This window comes from Nipponia nippon, unplaced genomic scaffold (genome assembly GCF_047370975.1).
Source record: "Nipponia nippon isolate SJK-2023a ecotype South Korea unplaced genomic scaffold, ASM4737097v1 scaffold_35, whole genome shotgun sequence".
NCBI lineage: Eukaryota > Metazoa > Chordata > Aves > Pelecaniformes > Threskiornithidae > Nipponia > Nipponia nippon.
Window position 1 is genome coordinate 3,533,616 of NW_028262353.1, and position 17,535 is coordinate 3,551,150.

Genomic DNA, 17,535 nt, shown 5'->3' on the forward strand with positions numbered 1-17,535 from the left:
ACCCGGGGGGGGGGCGGTTGGGGGCGTGGCCGGGGCAGTGGGCGTGGCCGGCAGGGCGGGGCGGGCGCGCGGGGTCTCGTGACAGGGCAGCGGTCGCGGCGTCGCGGTGGGTCCGGGGCTGGGGGCGCCCCACGGCGGGGCTGGGGGGCCGGGGACCCCCAGGGTGGGGCTGGGGGCGCCTTGCTGTGGGGCTGAGGGGGCTCTGGGGGCCCCATAGCGGCTCTGTGGGGCTGGGGGACCCCCACGGCGGCTCTGTGGGGCTGGGGGTGCCCCACGGCGGCTCTGTGGGGCTGGGGGACCCCCACGGCGGGGCTGTGGGGCCGGGGGACCCCCATGGCGGGGCTGTGGGGCGCCTTGCTGTGGGGCTGAGGGGGCTCTGGGGGCCCCATAGCGGCTCTGAGGGGCTGGGGGTGCCCCACGGCGGCTCTGTGGGGCTGGGGGACCCCCACGGCGGGGCTGTGGGGCCGGGGGACCCCCACGGCGGGGCTGTGGGGTGCCTTGCTGTGGGGCTGGGAGGGCTGTGGGGCTGGGGAGACCCCCATTGCCAGGCTGTGGGGGGGCTGAGGGGGCTCTGGGGACCCCCGTGGCGGGGCTGAGGGGTCCGTGGGGCTGAGGGGTCCGTGGGGCTGAGGGGTCCGTGGGGCGCCCCACAGCGCGGTGCCCCCGTCCGCGGCCGATGGAGGAGCCGATGGAGGAGTCGCTGCGGGAGTCGCTGCGGGAGTGGCGGGACCGGATAGCGGCCGAGCTGGACGCCACCGTCGCCTTCTGGGAGCGCCATTCCCACGACCCCCAGCACGGGTGAGCCCGGGCTCCGGGACCCCCAGCCGCCCCCCGCCCCACGGCCCGACCCCGGCTCCGGGACCCCCAGCCCCACTGCGTGACCCTCGCACCCGTCCCCCCACAGCGGCTTCTTCTCCTGCCTGGGCCGCGACGGCACCGTCTACGACGAGACCAAGTACGTCTGGCTGCAGGGCCGGCAGGTGAGCCCCGTGGGGCGGGCGGCGTGGGGCGGGCGGCGTGGGTCCCTCCGTGCCCCCTTCTCACCCCCCGCAGGTGTGGGTCTACTCCCGCCTCTACCGCACGGTTCCCCGCTTCCGACGCCCCGAGCTCCTGGAGGCGGCTCGCGCCGGTGAGTGCCGTGGGGCGGCGGCGGCGATGTGGGGCGCCCCCCAAGCGCCGCTGAGCCCCCTCTCCCCGCAGGGGGGGAGTTCCTGCTGCGCTGCGCCCCGCTGCGCCCCGGCTCCCCCCGCGTCGCCTTCGCCCTGACGCGGGACGGGCGCCCGGCGCGGGTGCAGCGCAGCGTCTTCAGCGAAGCCTTCTGCGCCCTGGGGCTGGACGAGCTGGGGCGCGCGGCCGAGGAGCCCCGCTACCGGGTGAGCCCCGACCCACGGCGGGGAGCCCCGACCCACGGCGGGGAGCCGCGACCCACAGCGGGGAGCCGCGACCCACAGCAGGGATCTCCACTCCGTGGTGGGGACCCCCTGCCCCATCTTGGGGACCCCAGCCCCACAGAGGGACCCCAGCCCCGCAGAGGGACCCACCCCCAGCCCCACAGAGGGGACCCCAGCCCCACGGCGGGACCCCAGCCCCACGGTGTCCCCCAGCCCCACAGAGGGACCCCAGCCCCATGGAGAGGACCCCAGCCCCACGGTGTCCCCCAGTCCCACAGAGGGACCCCAGCCCCATGGAGGGGACCCCAGCCCCACAGAGGGACCCCAGCCCCATGGAGAGGACCCCAGCCCCACGGTGTCCCCCAGCCCCACAGAGGGACCCCAGCCCCACAGAGGGACCCCAGCCCCACGGCGGGACCTGCACCCAGCCCCACAGAGGGACCCCAGCCCCATGGAGAGGACCCCAGCCCCACGGTGTCCCCCAGCCCCACAGAGGGACCCCAGCCCCACAGAGGGACCCCAGCCCCACGGCGGGACCTGCACCCAGCCCCACAGAGGGACCCCAGCCCCATGGAGAGGACCCCAGCCCCACGGTGTCCCCCAGCCCCACAGAGGGACCCCAGCCCCACACTGGGACCCCAGGACGCTCCTCTCCCGCAGGCGGCGGCGCGGGCCTGGGCGCTGGCGGTGGGGGGCTGGGCGCGGGGGGCCCCGCAGGAGCTGGGGCGGCCGCCGCTGCCCGGGGCCCCCCCCCAGCAGGCGCTGGCCGTGCCCATGATGGCGCTGGTCCTGGCCCAGCAGCTGCTGGGGGGCGCGGGGGGCGACCCCGAGCTGGAGGCCCTGGGCGAGTGGGGGGCCCAGCGCCTGCTGCTGCACCTCCAGGTACCCCGGTGCCCCCCAGTGCCCCCCAGTGCCCCCCAAACCCTGCCCCAGTGCCCCCCACATCCCCCCAGTGCCCCCCAAACCCTGCCCCAGTGCCCCCCAGTGCCCCCCAGTGCCCCCCAAACCCTGCCCCAGTGCCCCTCACATCCCCCCAGTGCCCCCCAGTGCCCCCCAAACCCTGCCCCAGTGCCCCCCAGTGCCCCCCAAACCCTGCCCCAGTGCCCCCCACATCCCCCCAGTGCCCCCCAAACCCTGCCCCAGTGCCCCCCAGTGCCCCCCAGTGCCCCCCAGATCCCCCCCCCGGTGCCCCCCACATCCCTCGCACATCCCCCCGGATCCCCCCGGATCCCCCCAGTGCCCCCCACATCCCCCCAGTGCCCCCCAAACCCTGCCCCAGATCCCAGCCGTGTGCCCCAACCCCCCAGCAGCCCCCGTGCACCCCCAAATCCCCCCCAGTTCCCCCCACATCCTCCCTATTGCCCCCCGGGGACCCCAGCGCCCTCAGACCCCCCAGGGCCCCCCCGCGCCCCTAAATCGTCCCTATGACCCCCAGCACCCCCAGACCCCCCGGATCCCGCCCCCCCCAATCCCCCCCCCGCCCCCCAAACGCCCCGGGGAGCTCCCCCCCCCCCCGAGCTGCCCCGGGGCCCCCCAAACCCCTGCCCCCCCCCGATGGTTGCCAGCGCGGGGACTCGGTGGTCCTGGAGCACGTCAGCCCCGAGGGCCAGGAGCTGCCGGGGAGCCTGGGCCGGCTGATGAACCCCGGTGAGGGGGGGTCCCGGCCCCCGCTATAGGTGCTGTCCCCAGGGCCCCCGCTATAGGTGCCGTCCCTGGGCCCCCCGCTATAGGTGCTGTCCATAGGGCCCCACTATAGGTGCCGTCCATAGGGCCCCCACTATAGGTGCTGTCCATAGGCCCCTGCTATAGGTGCCGTCCATAGGGCCCCCACTATAGGTGCTGTCTATAGGCCCCCGCTATAGGTGCTGTCCATAGGCCCCTGCTATAGGTGCTGTCTATAGGCCCCCCGCTATAGGTGCTGTCCCTGGGCCCCCCACTATAGGTGCCGTCCATAGGGCCCCCACTATAGGTGCTGTCTATAGGCCCCCGCTATAGGTGCTGTCCATAGGCCCCTGCTATAGGTGCTGTCTATAGGGCCCCGCTATAGGTGCTGTCTATAGGCCCCCGCTATAGGTGCTGTCCCCAGGGCCCTGCTATAGGTGCTGTCTATAGGCCCCCGCTATAGGTGCTGTCCCCAGGGCCCCGCTATAGGTGCTGTCTATAGGCCCCCGCTATAGGTGCTGTCCCCAGGGCCCCGCTATAGGTGCTGTCTATAGGCCCCCGCTATAGGTGCTGTCCATAGGCCCCTGCTATAGGTGCTGTCCCCAGGGCCCTGCTATAGGTGCTGTCTATAGGGCCCCGCTATAGGTGCTGTCTATAGGCCCCCGCTATAGGTGCTGTCCCCAGGGCCCTGCTATAGGTGCTGTCTATAGGCCCCCGCTATAGGTGCTGTCCATAGGCCCCCGCTATAGGTGCTGTCTATAGGCCCCCGCTATAGGTGCTGTCCATAGGCCCCCGCTATAGGTGCTGTCTATAGGGCACGCCGTGGAGGCGGGCTGGCTGCTGCTGGCGGCGGCGGGGCGACGCGGCGACGCGGGGCTGGGGGCGCGCGCGGTGGCGGCGCTGGTGGAGGGGCCGCTGCGCTGGGGCTGGGACCCCCGGCACGGGGGGCTCTTCGCCTTCCTCGACGCCGACGGCCACTGCCCCACGCAGGTACCCCACCCCCACCCCCCCCAGTGCCCCCAGTGCCCCCCCCGGTTGCCCTGGTTCCCCCCCTCCCCCCCATTTTCCCTCTTTTCCCCCAATTTCATCCCCAGTTTCTCCTCCTTTCCCTCCCCCCCCACTTTATCCCCATTTTGCCCCCCTTTCCCCCCTTTTCTCCCGTCTCCTGCCCATCCCCCGTCCCGGCCGCAGCTGGAGTGGAGCATGAAGCTGTGGTGGCCGCAGGCGGAGGCCATGGTTGCCCTCCTGGCCGCCTACCGCCACCAGCGCCGGCCCCAGCTCCTGCGCGACTTCCAGCGCGTCGCCACCTACGTCTTCGACAAGGTGGGGGGCTGGGGGGCTGGGGGGGGGGGGGTCCGGGGGGTCCCCGCTGGGGGGGTGGGGTCCGGGGGGGCTGGGGGGGCTGGGGGGGGGTCCGGGGGGTCCCCGCTGGGGGGGGGGTGGGGTCCGGGGGGCTGGGGGGGCTGGGGGGAGGTCCGGGGGTCCCCGCTGGGGGGGGCTCCCAGACGCATTTTCTCCCCGTTTCCCCCCTCCCCCCCCCGCCCCGGGGGCGGGAGCGGGTGCTCCCCAAGGGACTGCAGCCCCATGGGGGGGGGTGTCCCCATTTTGGGCCAATTCCCCCTTTGGGGGGGGGTCCCCCCTTTTGGGGGGGGTCCCCATTTCGGGGTGGGGGAGGGGCTCAGGCGCCCCCTCCCCCCCCCCCGCAGTTCCGCGACCCCGAGCACGGCGAATGGTTCGGCTACCTGACCCGGGAGGGGGACGTGGCGCTCACCATCAAGGGGGGGCCCTACAAAGGTGGGTCTGGGGTGGGGGGGGGGGGTGTACTGGTGTGACTGGGAGGCGCTGGGGGAGACTGGGAAGGGCGTTTCTCACCCCTTCCCCCCACCCCCAGGTTGCTTCCACGTGGCGCGGTCGCTGCTGCTGTGCGAGGAGATGCTGGGGGAGATCCTGCGGGGCGCGGACCCCCCCCAATAAACCCCGTCCGTCTGTCCGGGTCCGTCTGTCTGTGTCTGTCTGTCCGGGTCCGTCGGTCCGGCTCGGTCCGGGTCCGTCCCGCGGCGGGCGTCGAGCGCTGCCCTCACCCAAGATGGCGGCGCCCCGCCGCGGCCTCACCGCGTCACTTCCGCCCCGCCGCGCTGTTCCCGCCCCCCCCCCGCGGCTGTTCCCGCCCCCGCCCCCCCCCCCCCCGCGCTGCGGCTGCCCGAGCCCAGGATGGAGGCGATCAACCAGGTCGGGGCCCCCCCCCGCCCCCCCAATCGGGGGGTGCCCCCCTCCCCCCGCCGCCCCCCCGCCGGGGGAGACCCCCCGCCCCCCGCCGCCCCCGGACCCCAAATCCCCCCAGCTGCAAAACGGGGGGGGGGGCTGCATGGGGGGAGGGGATTTGTGGTTTGGGGGGGGGGCTGCATTGGGGGGGGCACCTGAATTTGGGGGGGGCTGCGTTTTGGGGGGTTTCTGCCTTTTGAGGGGGGGTTCTGCATTGGGGGGCCCTGAATTTGGGGGGGGGGCTGGATTTGGGGGGATTCACCCGAATTGGGGGGGGGGGCTGCGTTTTGGGGGGGTTCTGCATGGGGGGCACCTGAATTTTGGGGGGATTCACCCGAATTGGGGGGGGGGGGGCTGCACTGGGGGGTGTTTGTGTTTGGGGGGCTGCACTGGGGGGGCTGAATTGGAGGGGGGAGGGGCTGCGTTTTGGGGCGGTTTCTGCATTTTGGGGGGTTCTGCATGGGGGGGCACCTGAATTTGGGGGGGCTGGGTTGGGGGGTGAATTGGGGGGGGCTGCACCGGGGGGCGAAGGGGGGGGGATTTGGGGGGCTTCGCCCTCGGGGGGGGCTGCAGCGGGGGGCGGTGCCGCAGCGTCCGGGGGCGATGATGATGATGGTGGTGGTGGTGGTGGTGATGATGCAGCAGTAAAGGGGGGGAGTATGACGTCAGCACGGCGTCACGCGTGAGGTCACGGGCGCAGCTGCCCTTGGGGGGGGGTCGCCCCCTCTGAGGGTCCCTGCCCCCCCCCAGCTGGTGGCCGGGGCCCAGTTCCGGGTGGTCAAGGAGCCGCTGGGCTTCCTGAAGCTGCTGGAGTGGGTGAGGGACCCCTAATACCCCCCCCGGACCCCTATATACCCCCCCCGGACCTATATATACCCCCCCAGGCCCCTATATACCCCCCGGGACCTATATATACCCCCCCAAGCACCTATATACCCCCTCAGACCCCTATATACCCCCCAGACCCCTATATACCCCCCAGGACCTATATATACCCCCCAAGCACCTATATACCCCCTCAGACCCCTATATACCCCCCGGACCCCTATATACCCCCCAGGACCTATATATACCCCCCAAGCACCTATATACCCCCTCAGACCCCTATATACCCCCCAGACCCCTATATACCCCCCAGGACCTATATATACCCCCCCAAGCACCTATATACCCTCTCGGACCCCTATATACCCCCCAGACCCCTATATACCCCCCAGGACCTATATATACCCCCCAAGCACCTATATACGCCCCCGGACCCCTATATACCCCCCGGGACCCCTATATACCCCCCGGGACCTATATACCCCCCCAGACCCCTATATACCCCCCCGGACCCCTATATACCCCCTGGGACCTATATATACCCCCCAAGCACCTATATACGCCCCTGGACCCCTATATACCCCCCGGGACCCCTATATACCCCCCGGGACCTATATACCCCCCAGACACCTATATACCCCCCAGACACCTATATACCCCCCAAGCACCTATATACCCACCCCGACCCCTATATACCCCTCCGGAGCCCTATACCCCCACAGACCCCTATATACCCCCCCAGGACCTATATACCCCCCGGAACCTATATATACCCCCCAGGATCTATATGTAACCCCCCAGACTGCTATATACCCCCCCAAGCACCTATATACCCCCCAGGACCTATATACCCCCCTGGAACCTATATATACCCCCCAGGACCTATATGTAACCCCCCCAGACTGCTATATACCCCCCCAAGCACCTATATACCGCCTCTGGGACCTATATACCCCCCCGGACTCCTATATACCTCTCAGGACCTCTATATACCCTCCCCCCAGACCGCTATATACCCCCCAAGCACCTATATACCCCCCAGACCCTCATATACCCCCCAGATGCCCACAGAGCCCCCCGACCCCTCCCAGACCCCTATATATACCCTCTGGAGCCCTATATAGTGCCCCAGGCCCTCATATAGTCCCCCCATACCCCCCAGGCCTCTGTATATACTCCCCGGACCCCCCCCAGACCCCCTCTGGACCCCTATAGACCCCCTATAGAGCCCCCCCAGACCCCCATGCAGCCTCTGGACCCCGACAGAGCCCCTCAGACTCCCATATAGTGCTCCCATACACGCCCCAGACCCCTATATACACCCTCTGGACCCCTATAGAGCCCCCCCAGACCCCTATATATATCCTTTGAACCCCTATATGCCCCCCAGATGCCTATAGACCCCCCCCCCGACCTCTATATATACTCTCTGGAGCCCCATATGCCCCACCCAGACCCCTATAGAGCCCCCCAGACCCCCCATAAACACCCTCTGGACCTCCCCAGAGCCCCCCAGACCCCTATATACCCCCCAGACGCCTATAGAGCCCCCCCAGACCCCTATATACCCCCCCAGACCCCTATATACCCCCCAGACGCCTATAGAGCCCCCCAGGCCCCTATATACGCCTCCCAGACCCCTATAGAGTCCCCCCAATCCCTATATACCCCCCAGACCCCTATATACCCCCCAGACCCCTATATACCCCCCAGACGCCTATAGAGCCCCCCCAGACCCCTATATACCCCCCAGACCCCTATAGAGTCCCCCCCAATCCCTATATACCCCCCAGACCCCTATATACCCCCCCAGGCCCCTATAGAGTCCCCCCAGACCCCTATATACCCCCCAGGCCCCTATAGAGTCCCCCCAGACCCCTATATACCCCCCAGGCCCCTATAGAGTCCCCCCAGACCCCTATATACCCCCCAGGCCCCTATATGTACCCCCTGGAGCCCCATCCCCCCCATCCCCCTATATCCACCCTCTGGACCCCCCAGACCCCTATAGAGCCCCCAGAGCCCCCCGGACCCCTATAGCCCCCCCCCCCCGGCCCCCTCCCCCCCTCCCCCCAGATCTGGGTCAGCGCCGTAATCCGGGATTATCGGGGGGGGGGAGGGGCGGGGGGCGGGGGGGCGGGGACGGGGGTGGGGAGGGGCAGCCCCCCCGCCCCCTGACCCCTCCCCCCAGCTCTTCTCCATCTTCGCCTTCGCCACCTGCGGGGGCTACGCCGGCTCCCTGCGCCTCAGCATCGAGTGCCCCGCCCCCAACCGCAGCGCCCCCGCCATCGCCGTCGCCTTCGCCTACCCCTTCCGGTGCGGGGGGGGGCCGGGGGGCCATGGGGGCCATAGGGGCCATAGGGGCCGGGGGGGCCATGGGGGGCTGGGGGCCATAGGGGCCATAGGGGCCGGGGGGGCCATGGGGGGCTGGGGGCCATAGGGGCCATAGGGGCCGGGGGGGCCATGGGGGGCTGGGGGCCATAGGGGCCATAGGGGCCGGGGGGCCATGGGGGCCATAGGGGCCATAGGGGCCATAGGGGCCGGGGGGCCATGGGGGCCATAGGGGCCGGGGGGGCCATGGGGGGCTGGGGGCCATAGGGGCCATAGGGGCCATAGGGGCCGGGGGGGCCATGGGGGGCTGGGGGCCATAGGGGCCATAGGGGCCGGGGGGCCATAGGGGCCATAGGGGCCATAGGGGCCGGGGGGGCCATGGGGGGCTGGGGGCCATAGGGGCCGGGGGGGCTATAGGGGCCATAGGGGCCATAGGGGCCATAGGGGCCGGGGGGCCATAGGGGCCATAGGGGCCATAGGGGCCGGGGGGGCCATGGGGGGCTGGGGGCCATAGGGGCCGGGGGGCTATAGGGGCCATAGGGGCCATAGGGGCCATAGGGGCCGGGGGGCCATGGGGGGCTGGGGGCCATGGGGGCCATGGGGGCTAGAGGGGGCTGGGGGCTACGGGGGCTGGGGGAAGCTGGGGGGGCCATGGGGGCCGGGGGGCCGGGGGGGCTATAGGGGGCTGGGGGCCATGGGGGCCATAGGGGACAGGGGGGGCCATGGGGGCCGGGGGGCTATAGGGGGCTGGGGGGGCTGGGGGCCATGGGGGCCATGGGGGCCATGGGGGCTATAGGGGGCTGGGGGCTACGGGGGCTGGGGGACTGGGGGCCATGGGGGCCGGGCGGGGTGGGGGGGTGGGGGCCATGGGGGGCTATAGGGGATATGGGGGCTATGGGGGCCATGGGGGGCTGGGGGCCTATGGGTCCTGGGGGGCTATGGGGGGGCTAAGGGGCCCGCAGGGCCTGGGGGCTGGGGGCCTATGGGCGCCATAGGGGCTGGGGGGCCTATGGGGGGGCCGGGGGGGGGTATGAGGAGGCTATGGGGGGGCCGTGGGCCCCGTGGGGGCTGGGGGGCGCTGAGGGACCTGGGGGGGCTGGGGGGGCCGTGGGTCCGGGGGGGGGGCTGTGGGTCCCATGGTCCTATGGGTCCTATGGGGATGTTATAGCCCCCATAGGTGACGCTGGGGGGGCTCGGGGCCCCCGTGGCGGGTGTGGGGCCCCTATAGCCCCCATAGGTGACGCCCCCCCCAGGCTGCACCAGGTTTACTTCGAGGCCCCCGGCTGCGGCGGCCCCCCCGAGCGCGTCTTCCTGGTGGGCGACCACTCCTCGGCCGCCCAGTTCTTCGTGGCCGTGGGGGTGGGCGCCTTCCTCTACGCCCCCGCCGCCCTGGGGGGCTACCTGCTGCTGCCGCAGGGCTACCGGCCCGGGGGGAGGGGCCCCCGCCTGGTGAGGGGGGGGGTCGGGGGTTGGGGGGACGGGGAGGACCCCTGAGGTGGGGGATGGGGGGGACCCTTGGGGTGGGGGATGGGGGGTTTGGGGGGATGGGGGGGAGCCTGGGGTGGGGGGTGGGGGACCCCTGAGATGGGGGATGGGGGGGTTGGGGGGACGGGGAGGACCCCTGAGGTGGGGGATGGGGGGTTTGGGGATGGGGGGGGGGGGCTCTGGGGTGGGGGGTGGGGTTTTGGGGGGATGGGGGGGAGCCTGGGGTGGCGGGTGGGGGGGTTGGGGGGACGGGGAGGACCCCTGAGGTGGGGGATGGGGGGTTTGGGGATGGGGGGGGGGGCTCTGGGGTGGGGGGTGGGGTTTTGGGGGGATGGGGGGAGCCTGGGGTGGGGGGTGGGGGGGTTGGGGGGACGGGGAGGACCCCTGAGGTGGGGGATGGGGGGGACCCTTGGGGTGGGGGATGGGGGGTTTGGGGATGGGGGGGGGGGGCTCTGGGGTGGGGGGTGGGGTTTTGGGGGGATGGGGGGTTTGGGGGGATGGGGGGAGCCTGGGGTGGGGGGTGGGGGACCCCTGAGATGGGGGATGGGGGGGTTGGGGGGATGGGGAGGACCTCTGGGGTGGGGGATGGGGATTTGGGGGGACCCCTGAGGTGGGGGATGGGGGGTTTGGGGGGATGGGGAAGGCCCCTGGGGTGGGGGATGGGGTGGTGGGGGGATGGGAGTGTTGGGGGGATGGGGGGGCTCTGGGGTGGGGGATGGGAGACGGGGGGTTGGGGGGGGGGGGGATGGGGGGGGGGGCTCTGGGATGGGCTTTCGGGGGGGTGGGGGCCGGGAGGGACCCCCGGGGCGGGGGCTGGGGGTTTCGGGGGGCTCCGGAGCGGGGGCGGGGTTGGGGGTCGCCCCCTCTCGGGGGGTGCCCTGACCCCTCCCCCCCCGCCCCCCCAGGACCTGGGGGTGACGGCGGCGCTGGCCTTCCTGTGGCTGGTGAGCTCCTGCGCCTGGGCGGCCGCGCTGGCCGACGTCAAGGCGGCCACCGCGCCCGCGGGGGTCCTGGCCCAGGTCGGGGGCTGCCAGCGCCCGGGGGTCCGATGCCGCGCCCTGGCCGCGCCCCGCACCTCCGGCCTCAACACCTCGGTGGTGAGTGCCCCACGGCGCCCAGCCCCACGGCTCAGCCCCACGGCACCCAGCCCCACGGCTCAGCCCCACGGCTCAGCCCCACAGATCGGCCCCACGGCGCCCAGCCCCACGGCTCAGCCCCACAGATCGGCCCCATGGCGCCCAGCCCCACGGCTCAGCCCCACGGCTCAGCCCCACAGATCGGCCCCACAGATCGGCCCTGCGCCTCGGCCCCACGGCGCCCAGCCCCACGGCGCCCAGCCCCACGGTTCAGCCCCACAGATCGGCCCCGCGCCTCGGCCCCATGGTGCCCAGCCCCATGGCTCAGCCCCACGGCACCCAGCCCCACGGCTCGGCCCCACGGCTCAGCCCTGTGGCTTGGCCCACCCAGGCCCCACAGCAGGGGGGGTCTGGCCCCATAGCGATGCATGCGCTAACCCCTATAGCACCCGGCCCCAGAGGGTGTGGGGTGCAGCCTATCCTGCCCCCCCGCCCCACAGCCCCCCAATACCCCCCAGCCCCCCAGCCCCCCCAGCCCCCCAATACCCCCCAACCCCCCCGCCCCACAGCCCCCCAGCCCCCCACAGCCCCCCAATACCCCCCAACCCCCCCGCCCCCCCGCCCCACAGCCCCCCAGCCCCCCACAGCCCCCCAATATCCCCCAACCCCCCTGCCCCCCCGCCCCACAGCCCCCCAGCCCCCCACAGCCCCCCAATATCCCCCAACCCCCCTGCCCCCCCGCCCCACAGCCCCCCAGCCCCCCACAGCCCCCCAATATCCCCCAACCCCCCTGCCCCCCCCGCCCCCCAGCCCCCCACAGCCCCCCACAGCCCCCCAATACCCCCCAACCCCCCCGCCCCCCAGCCCCCCAGCCCCCCACAGCCCCCCAATACCCCCCAGCCCCCCAATACCCCCCAACCCCCCTGCCCCCCAGCCCCCCACAGCCCCCCAATACCCCCCAACCCCCCCGCCCCCCCGCCCCACAGCCCCCCAGCCCCCCACAGCCCCCCAATATCCCCCAACCCCCCACAGCCCCCCACAGCCCCCCAATACCCCCCAACCCCCCTGCCCCCCAGCCCCCCAGCCCCCCACAGCCCCCCAATACCCCCCAACCCCCCCGCCCCCCAGCCCCCAGCCCCCCACAGCCCCCCTCTGCCCCCCAGGTTTTCGGCTTCCTCAACCTGGTGCTGTGGACGGGCAACATCTGGTTCGTCTTCAAGGAGACGGGGTGGGGGGGCCTGGGGGCCCGCGCCCCCCCGGGGGTCCCCGAGAAGGCGCCGGCCCCCGAGGGCGGCTACGGGCAGCCTGAGGGCGGCTACGGGCAACCGGGGGGCGGCTACGGGCAACCGGGGGGCTACCAGCCCGACTACGGCCAGGGGGGGTACGGCCCCCCCGAGGGGGGGTACGGCCAGGGGGCCCCCACCTCCTTCGCCAACCAGATGTAGGGTGAGTGGGGGAGGGGCGGGGGGATGTGGGGTGGCGGTGGGGGGGATGTGGGGTGCCCCATGGCGGGGCGGGGGGTGCCCTATGGGGGGCGGGGGCAGTTTGGGGGGTGCCCCATGGGGGTGGGGGTGCAGTGCCCCATGGGGGATGTGGGGTGCCCCATAGCGGGTGTGGGGTGCCCCATGGGGGGGCGGAGGGTGCCCTAGGGGGGGGGGCGGGGCAGGTTGGGGGTGCCCCATGGGGGTGGGGTGCCCCATAGCGGGTGTGGGGCGCCCCATGGGGGGATGGGGTGCCCCATGGGGGTGGGGGTGCGGTGCCCCATGGGGGTGGGGTGCCCCATAGCGGGTGTGGGGTGCCCCATGGGGGGGCGGGGGGTGCCCTATGGGGGGGCGGGGGCAGTTAGGGGGTGCCCCATGGCGGCGTTTGGGGGGTGCCCCATGGGGGTGGGGTGCCCCATAGCGGGTGTGGGGCGCCCCATGGAGGCTCAGCTCCCCCCGTGGGGCGCCCGGTCCGCCCCGCCGGCAGGGGGCGCCCTGACGCACACCCCTCCCCCCCCAGGTCCTCCCCCGCAGCAGGGGGCGCTGTGACGAGGAGCCGCCCCGCGCGGTGGCGAACAGGGGCGGGGCCTGGGCCACGCCCTCCCGGGGGCGGGGCCGTGGCGGGGGTGGGGCCGGAGCCTGCCCCATAGCTCTGCCCCCCGGCCCTGCCCCATAGCCCGCCCTATAGCCCCGCCCCACAGCCCCGCCCCACGGCCCCATGGCCGCGCCCCACGGCCGTGCCCCGCCCCCCCCCCCCCCGTGTCTGTCTTGTGCCGTGATCGTGACGTTTCGGGGCCCCCGGCCGCCCCCCAAGTGTGGGGCAGGGCCGGGGGGCGGGGGGCGGGGGCAGGGCTGCGCCCCCCGGCCCCACCGCGGGAAATAAAGCTGACGGTGAAGCCGCCCGCGCCCGCCGCCTCCTTGGCCCACGGGGGGGGGCGGGGTCTGCAGCGGGGGTGGGCGTGGCCTGGCGGGGACTCCGCCCTGCTGCCGGAGCGGCTCCACCCCCCGGGGATGGGCCGCGCCCTCGGGGGCCACGCCCCCTCCCCGCGTCACTTCCCTGCGCGGCCCCGGGCGAGCGGCAGAGCCCGAGGTACCGGCTGCGGGACCCCGCCCCACGGGCGCCCCATAACCGCCCCTCCCCCCCCCACGGGCGCCCCATAACCCCCCCTCCCCCCTCCCCCGCCCCACGGGCGCCCCATAACCGCCCCTCCCCCCACGGATCCACGGGTGCCCCATAACCCCCCCCCCCCCCCGGACCCACGGGCGCCCCATAACCCCCCTCCCCCCCACGGATCCACGGGTGCCCCATAACCCCTCCCCCCACGGACCCACGGGCGCCCCATAACCCCCCCCCCCCCCCCGGACCCACGGGCGCCCCATAACCCCCCCCCCCCCCCCCTCCCCCGGATCCACGGGCGCCCCATAACCGCCCCTCCCCCCCACGGACCCACGGGCGCCCCATAACCCCTCCCCCCCACGGATCCACGGGTGCCCCATAACCCCCCTCCCCCCCCCCCCGGACCCACGGGCGCCCCATAACCGCCCCTCCCCCCCCCACGGATCCACGGGTGCCCCATACCCCCCCCCCCCCCCCCCGGACCCACGGGCGCCCCATAACCCCTCCCCCCACCCCCACGGGCGCCCCATAACCCCCCCCCCAGACCCACGGGTGCCCCCTCCCCCATCGACCCGTGGGTGACCCCTGCCCCCCGTACCCCACGGGTGCCCCCCCGACCCACAGGTGACCCCTGCCCCCCCCCGCGCGCCCCTCCCCCCCCGCGCGCCCCTCCCCCAGCCATGCAGAGCTACCGGGGGCTGACGGACAGGGAGCTGCTGGAGAAGCTGAAGAGCTGCCGCATCCCCCACGGGCCCGTCGTGGGTGGGCACTGGGAGGCACTGGGGGCACTGGGAGGCACTGGGGGCACTGGGAACGTGGGGCTGGGGGCACTGGGGGGGACTGGGAGCACTGGTTGTGGGTTGTGGTGGGGCAGCCGTGGGGCAGGCTGTGGGTCGCCGTGGGGCAGCTGTGGGGCAGCTGTGGGGCAGGCTGTGGGGCAGCCATGGGGCAGGCTGTGGGGCAGGCTGTGGGTCGCTGTGGGGCAGCTGTGTGTCGCCGTGGGGCAGCCATGGGGCAGGCTGTGGGTCGCTGTGGGGCAGGCTGTGGGGCAGCCGTGGGGCAGGCTGTGGGGCAGCCATGGGGCAGGCTGTGGGGCAGCTGTGGGTCACCGTGGGGCAGCCATGGGGCAGGCTGTGGGTCGCTGTGGGGCAGGCTGTGGGGCAGCTGTGGGTTGCCGTGGGGCAGGCTGTGGGGCAGCTGTGGGTCGCCGTGGGGCAGCCATGGGGCAGGCTGTGGGTCGCTGTGGGGCAGGCTGTGGGTCGCTGTGGGTCGCCGTGGGTCGCCGTGGGGCAGGCCTGGGGCAGGCTGTGGGTCGCTGTGGGTCGCTGTGGGGCAGGCTGTGGGGCAGCCGTGGGTCACCGTGGGGCAGGCTGTGGGGCAGCCGTGGGTCGCCGTGGGGCAGCCATGGGGCAGGCTGTGGGTCGCTGTGGGGCAGGCTGTGGGGCAGCTGTGGGTTGCCGTGGGGCAGGCTGTGGGGCAGCTGTGGGTCGCCGTGGGGCAGCCATGGGGCAGGCTGTGGGTCGCTGTGGGGCAGGCTGTGGGTCGCTGTGGGTCGCCGTGGGGCAGGCCTGGGGCAGGCTGTGGGTCGCTGTGGGTCGCTGTGGGGCAGGCTGTGGGGCAGCCGTGGGTCACCGTGGGGCAGGCTGTGGGGCAGCCGTGGGTCGCCGTGGGGCAGCCATGGGGCAGGCTGTGGGTCGCTGTGGGGCAGGCTGTGGGGCAGCTGTGGGTTGCCGTGGGGCAGGCTGTGGGGCAGCTGTGGGTCGCCGTGGGGCAGCCATGGGGCAGGCTGTGGGTCGCTGTGGGGCAGGCTGTGGGTCGCTGTGGGTCGCCGTGGGGCAGGCCTGGGGCAGGCTGTGGGTCGCTGTGGGTCGCTGTGGGGCAGGCTGTGGGGCAGCCGTGGGTCACCGTGGGGCAGGCTGTGGGGCAGCCGTGGGTCGCCGTGGGGCAGCCATGGGGCAGGCTGTGGGTCGCTGTGGGGCAGGCTGTGGGGCAGCTGTGGGTTGCCGTGGGGCAGGCTGTGGGGCAGCTGTGGGTCGCCGTGGGGCAGCCATGGGGCAGGCTGTGGGTCGCTGTGGGGCAGGCTGTGGGTCGCTGTGGGTCGCCGTGGGGCAGGCCTGGGGCAGGCTGTGGGTCGCTGTGGGTCGCTGTGGGGCAGGCTGTGGGGCAGCCGTGGGTCACCGTGGGGCAGGCTGTGGGGCAGCCGTGGGTCGCCGTGGGGCAGCCATGGGGCAGGCTGTGGGTCGCTGTGGGGCAGGCTGTGGGGCAGCTGTGGGTTGCCGTGGGGCAGGCTGTGGGGCAGCTGTGGGTCGCCGTGGGGCAGCCATGGGGCAGGCTGTGGGTCGCTGTGGGGCAGGCTGTGGGTCGCTGTGGGTCGCCGTGGGGCAGGCCTGGGGCAGGCTGTGGGTCGCTGTGGGTCGCTGTGGGGCAGGCTGTGGGGCAGCCGTGGGTCACCGTGGGGCAGGCTGTGGGGCAGCCGTGGGTCGCCGTGGGGCAGCCATGGGGCAGGCTGTGGGTCGCTGTGGGGCAGGCTGTGGGGCAGCTGTGGGTTGCCGTGGGGCAGGCTGTGGGGCAGCTGTGGGTCGCCGTGGGGCAGCCATGGGGCAGGCTGTGGGTCGCTGTGGGTCGCCGTGGGGCAGGCCTGGGGCAGGCTGTGGGTCGCTGTGGGTCGCTGTGGGGCAGGCTGTGGGGCAGCTGTGGGTCGCCGTGGGGCAGGCTGTGGGGCAGCCGTGGGTCGCCGTGGGGCAGGCTGTGGGGCAGCCATGGGGCAGGCTGTGGGGCAGCCGTGGGTCGCCGTGGGGCAGGCTGACCCCCGTCTCCGCAGGCTCCACGCGGAAGCTCTACGAGAAGAAGATCTTCGAGTACGAGAGCCAGCGGCGCCGGCGGGGGGGGGCCGGTCAGTGGGGCCGGGGGGCGGGGGGGGCGGGGGGGAGGGGCCCCTGCGCCCCCCTCACCCCCCTGTGCCCCCCCCCCCCCCAGATGAGGCCGACTGCGACCGGGGCCCCCGGAGTGCGGGGGGGCAGCGAGGGCCCGGGAGCCGGTGAGGGGGGGCGGGGGGGCGGGGGTGAGGATTTGGGGGGGTCCTGGGGGGTCTGGGGGGGCAAGTGGGGGGGTCTTTGGGGTGCGGGGGGGCAGGTGGGGGGGCCCTGGGGGGATTTGGGGCGCGGGGGGGCTGGGGGGGGGTTGGGGGGCCCTGGGGGGGGTTGGGGGGGGGGTCTGTGGGGCGCGGGGGGGGAAAATGGGGGGTCGCTGGGGGGGAATTTGGGGCGCGGGGTGGGGTGCGGGGGGCCCCCCGGGGGATTTGGGGGCTCCCCCCCCTGACGCCCCCCTCCCCCCAGATCGGGGAGCGCCCCCGCCCCTCCCCCAGCCTGACGGAGCCCGAGGCCAGGTGAGGGGGGAGGGGGCCGCGGGGGGGGGGAGGGGCGGGGGGTGGTGCCGCCCCTCCCCCCCTGACCCCTCTGCCCCTCCCCCAGGCCGCGCCCGCCCCGGGGGTGGGGGAGGGGCCCCCCTGCGCCTGGAGCCCCGACGGCCGCTGCGGCCCCCCGCCCCCCGCCGCCCCCTCCCCCCCGCCCCCGCCTCCCCCTGGGGCCGCAGCTGCTGGCGCTGGCGCTGCTGGGCGCCTTCCTCCTCCTCCTCCTCCTCCTGCGGGGGGGCGGGCGGGGGCGCCCCCCGCGCTGCCCCCGCGCCCCCCCCCCAGGGCTGAGCCCCCCGCCCCCACCAGGGCCCCCCCAGCCCCCCTGGGACCCCCCAAATCACCCCCAGGGGCCCCCAGCCCCCCCGGGACCCCCCGACCCCTCATGGCCCCCCCAGGGACCCCCATGGCCCCCAGGGACCCCCCAACCCCCCCAGGGACCCCCAGGACCCCCAACCCCCCCAGGGACCCCCCGGGGACCCCCGGACCCCCGGGA

At 74.2% G+C, this 17,535-nt stretch overlaps 3 protein-coding genes across 6 annotated transcripts; all 3 read left to right on the forward strand.

Annotated features, from left to right (window-relative positions):
• Window positions 1-45: 45 nt before the first annotated feature.
• Window positions 46-5,049, forward strand: RENBP (renin binding protein). 4 transcript variants are annotated; one of them, XM_087771264.1, is made up of 11 exons: window positions 46-106; window positions 654-798; window positions 905-980; window positions 1,054-1,129; window positions 1,201-1,373; window positions 2,052-2,273; window positions 2,957-3,038; window positions 3,868-4,043; window positions 4,245-4,376; window positions 4,760-4,847; window positions 4,945-5,049. In XM_087771264.1, exons 2-11 carry the CDS (start codon window positions 677-679, stop codon window positions 5,025-5,027), a joined length of 1,230 nt encoding a protein of 409 aa, XP_087627390.1. In that variant the 5' UTR covers window positions 46-106; window positions 654-676; the 3' UTR covers window positions 5,028-5,049. The 4 variants fall into 4 exon arrangements, with proteins under 4 accessions (XP_087627390.1, XP_087627392.1, XP_087627394.1 ...); XM_087771266.1 differs by having other exon boundaries at window positions 4,278-4,376; XM_087771265.1 differs by having other exon boundaries at window positions 64-105; window positions 673-798.
• Window positions 5,050-5,207: 158 nt separating this feature from the next.
• Window positions 5,208-13,415, forward strand: LOC148054020 (synaptophysin-like). Its single transcript, XM_087771311.1, has 7 exons — window positions 5,208-5,282; window positions 6,066-6,131; window positions 8,332-8,456; window positions 9,725-9,920; window positions 10,862-11,053; window positions 12,196-12,478; window positions 13,034-13,415. The coding sequence occupies exons 1-6, from the start codon at window positions 5,265-5,267 to the stop codon at window positions 12,475-12,477; spliced, it is 879 nt and encodes a 292-aa protein (XP_087627437.1). The 5' UTR covers window positions 5,208-5,264; the 3' UTR covers window position 12,478; window positions 13,034-13,415.
• A 119-nt stretch (window positions 13,416-13,534) lies between these two features.
• On the forward strand, window positions 13,535-17,238 carry EMD (emerin). The gene is made up of 6 exons (XM_087771365.1): window positions 13,535-13,603; window positions 14,309-14,392; window positions 16,452-16,523; window positions 16,607-16,667; window positions 16,966-17,015; window positions 17,101-17,238. The coding sequence occupies exons 2-5, from the start codon at window positions 14,311-14,313 to the stop codon at window positions 16,997-16,999; spliced, it is 249 nt and encodes an 82-aa protein (XP_087627491.1). The 5' UTR covers window positions 13,535-13,603; window positions 14,309-14,310; the 3' UTR covers window positions 17,000-17,015; window positions 17,101-17,238.
• Window positions 17,239-17,535: the final 297 nt, after the last annotated feature.

Excerpts from the sequence above, each read along its gene's own strand:
- LOC148054020 (XM_087771311.1), top strand. Across the intron at positions 9,921-10,861 it reads GGGGGAGGGGCCCCCGCCTG|GACCTGGGGGTGACGGCGGC; the intron begins GTGAGGGGGGGG and ends CCGCCCCCCCAG. Across the intron at positions 11,054-12,195 it reads CCGGCCTCAACACCTCGGTG|GTTTTCGGCTTCCTCAACCT; the intron begins GTGAGTGCCCCA and ends TCTGCCCCCCAG.
- RENBP (XM_087771264.1), top strand. The coding sequence starts at position 677 with ATGGAGGAGCCGATGGAGGAGTCGCTGCGGGAGTCGCTGCGGGAGTGG. Across the intron at positions 1,130-1,200 it reads CCTGGAGGCGGCTCGCGCCG|GGGGGGAGTTCCTGCTGCGC; the intron begins GTGAGTGCCGTG and ends CTCTCCCCGCAG. Across the intron at positions 4,848-4,944 it reads CAAGGGGGGGCCCTACAAAG|GTTGCTTCCACGTGGCGCGG; the intron begins GTGGGTCTGGGG and ends CCCCACCCCCAG.
- EMD (XM_087771365.1), top strand. The coding sequence starts at position 14,311 with ATGCAGAGCTACCGGGGGCTGACGGACAGGGAGCTGCTGGAGAAGCTG. Across the intron at positions 16,524-16,606 it reads GCGCCGGCGGGGGGGGGCCG|ATGAGGCCGACTGCGACCGG; the intron begins GTCAGTGGGGCC and ends CCCCCCCCCCAG. Across the intron at positions 16,668-16,965 it reads CAGCGAGGGCCCGGGAGCCG|ATCGGGGAGCGCCCCCGCCC; the intron begins GTGAGGGGGGGC and ends CCCTCCCCCCAG.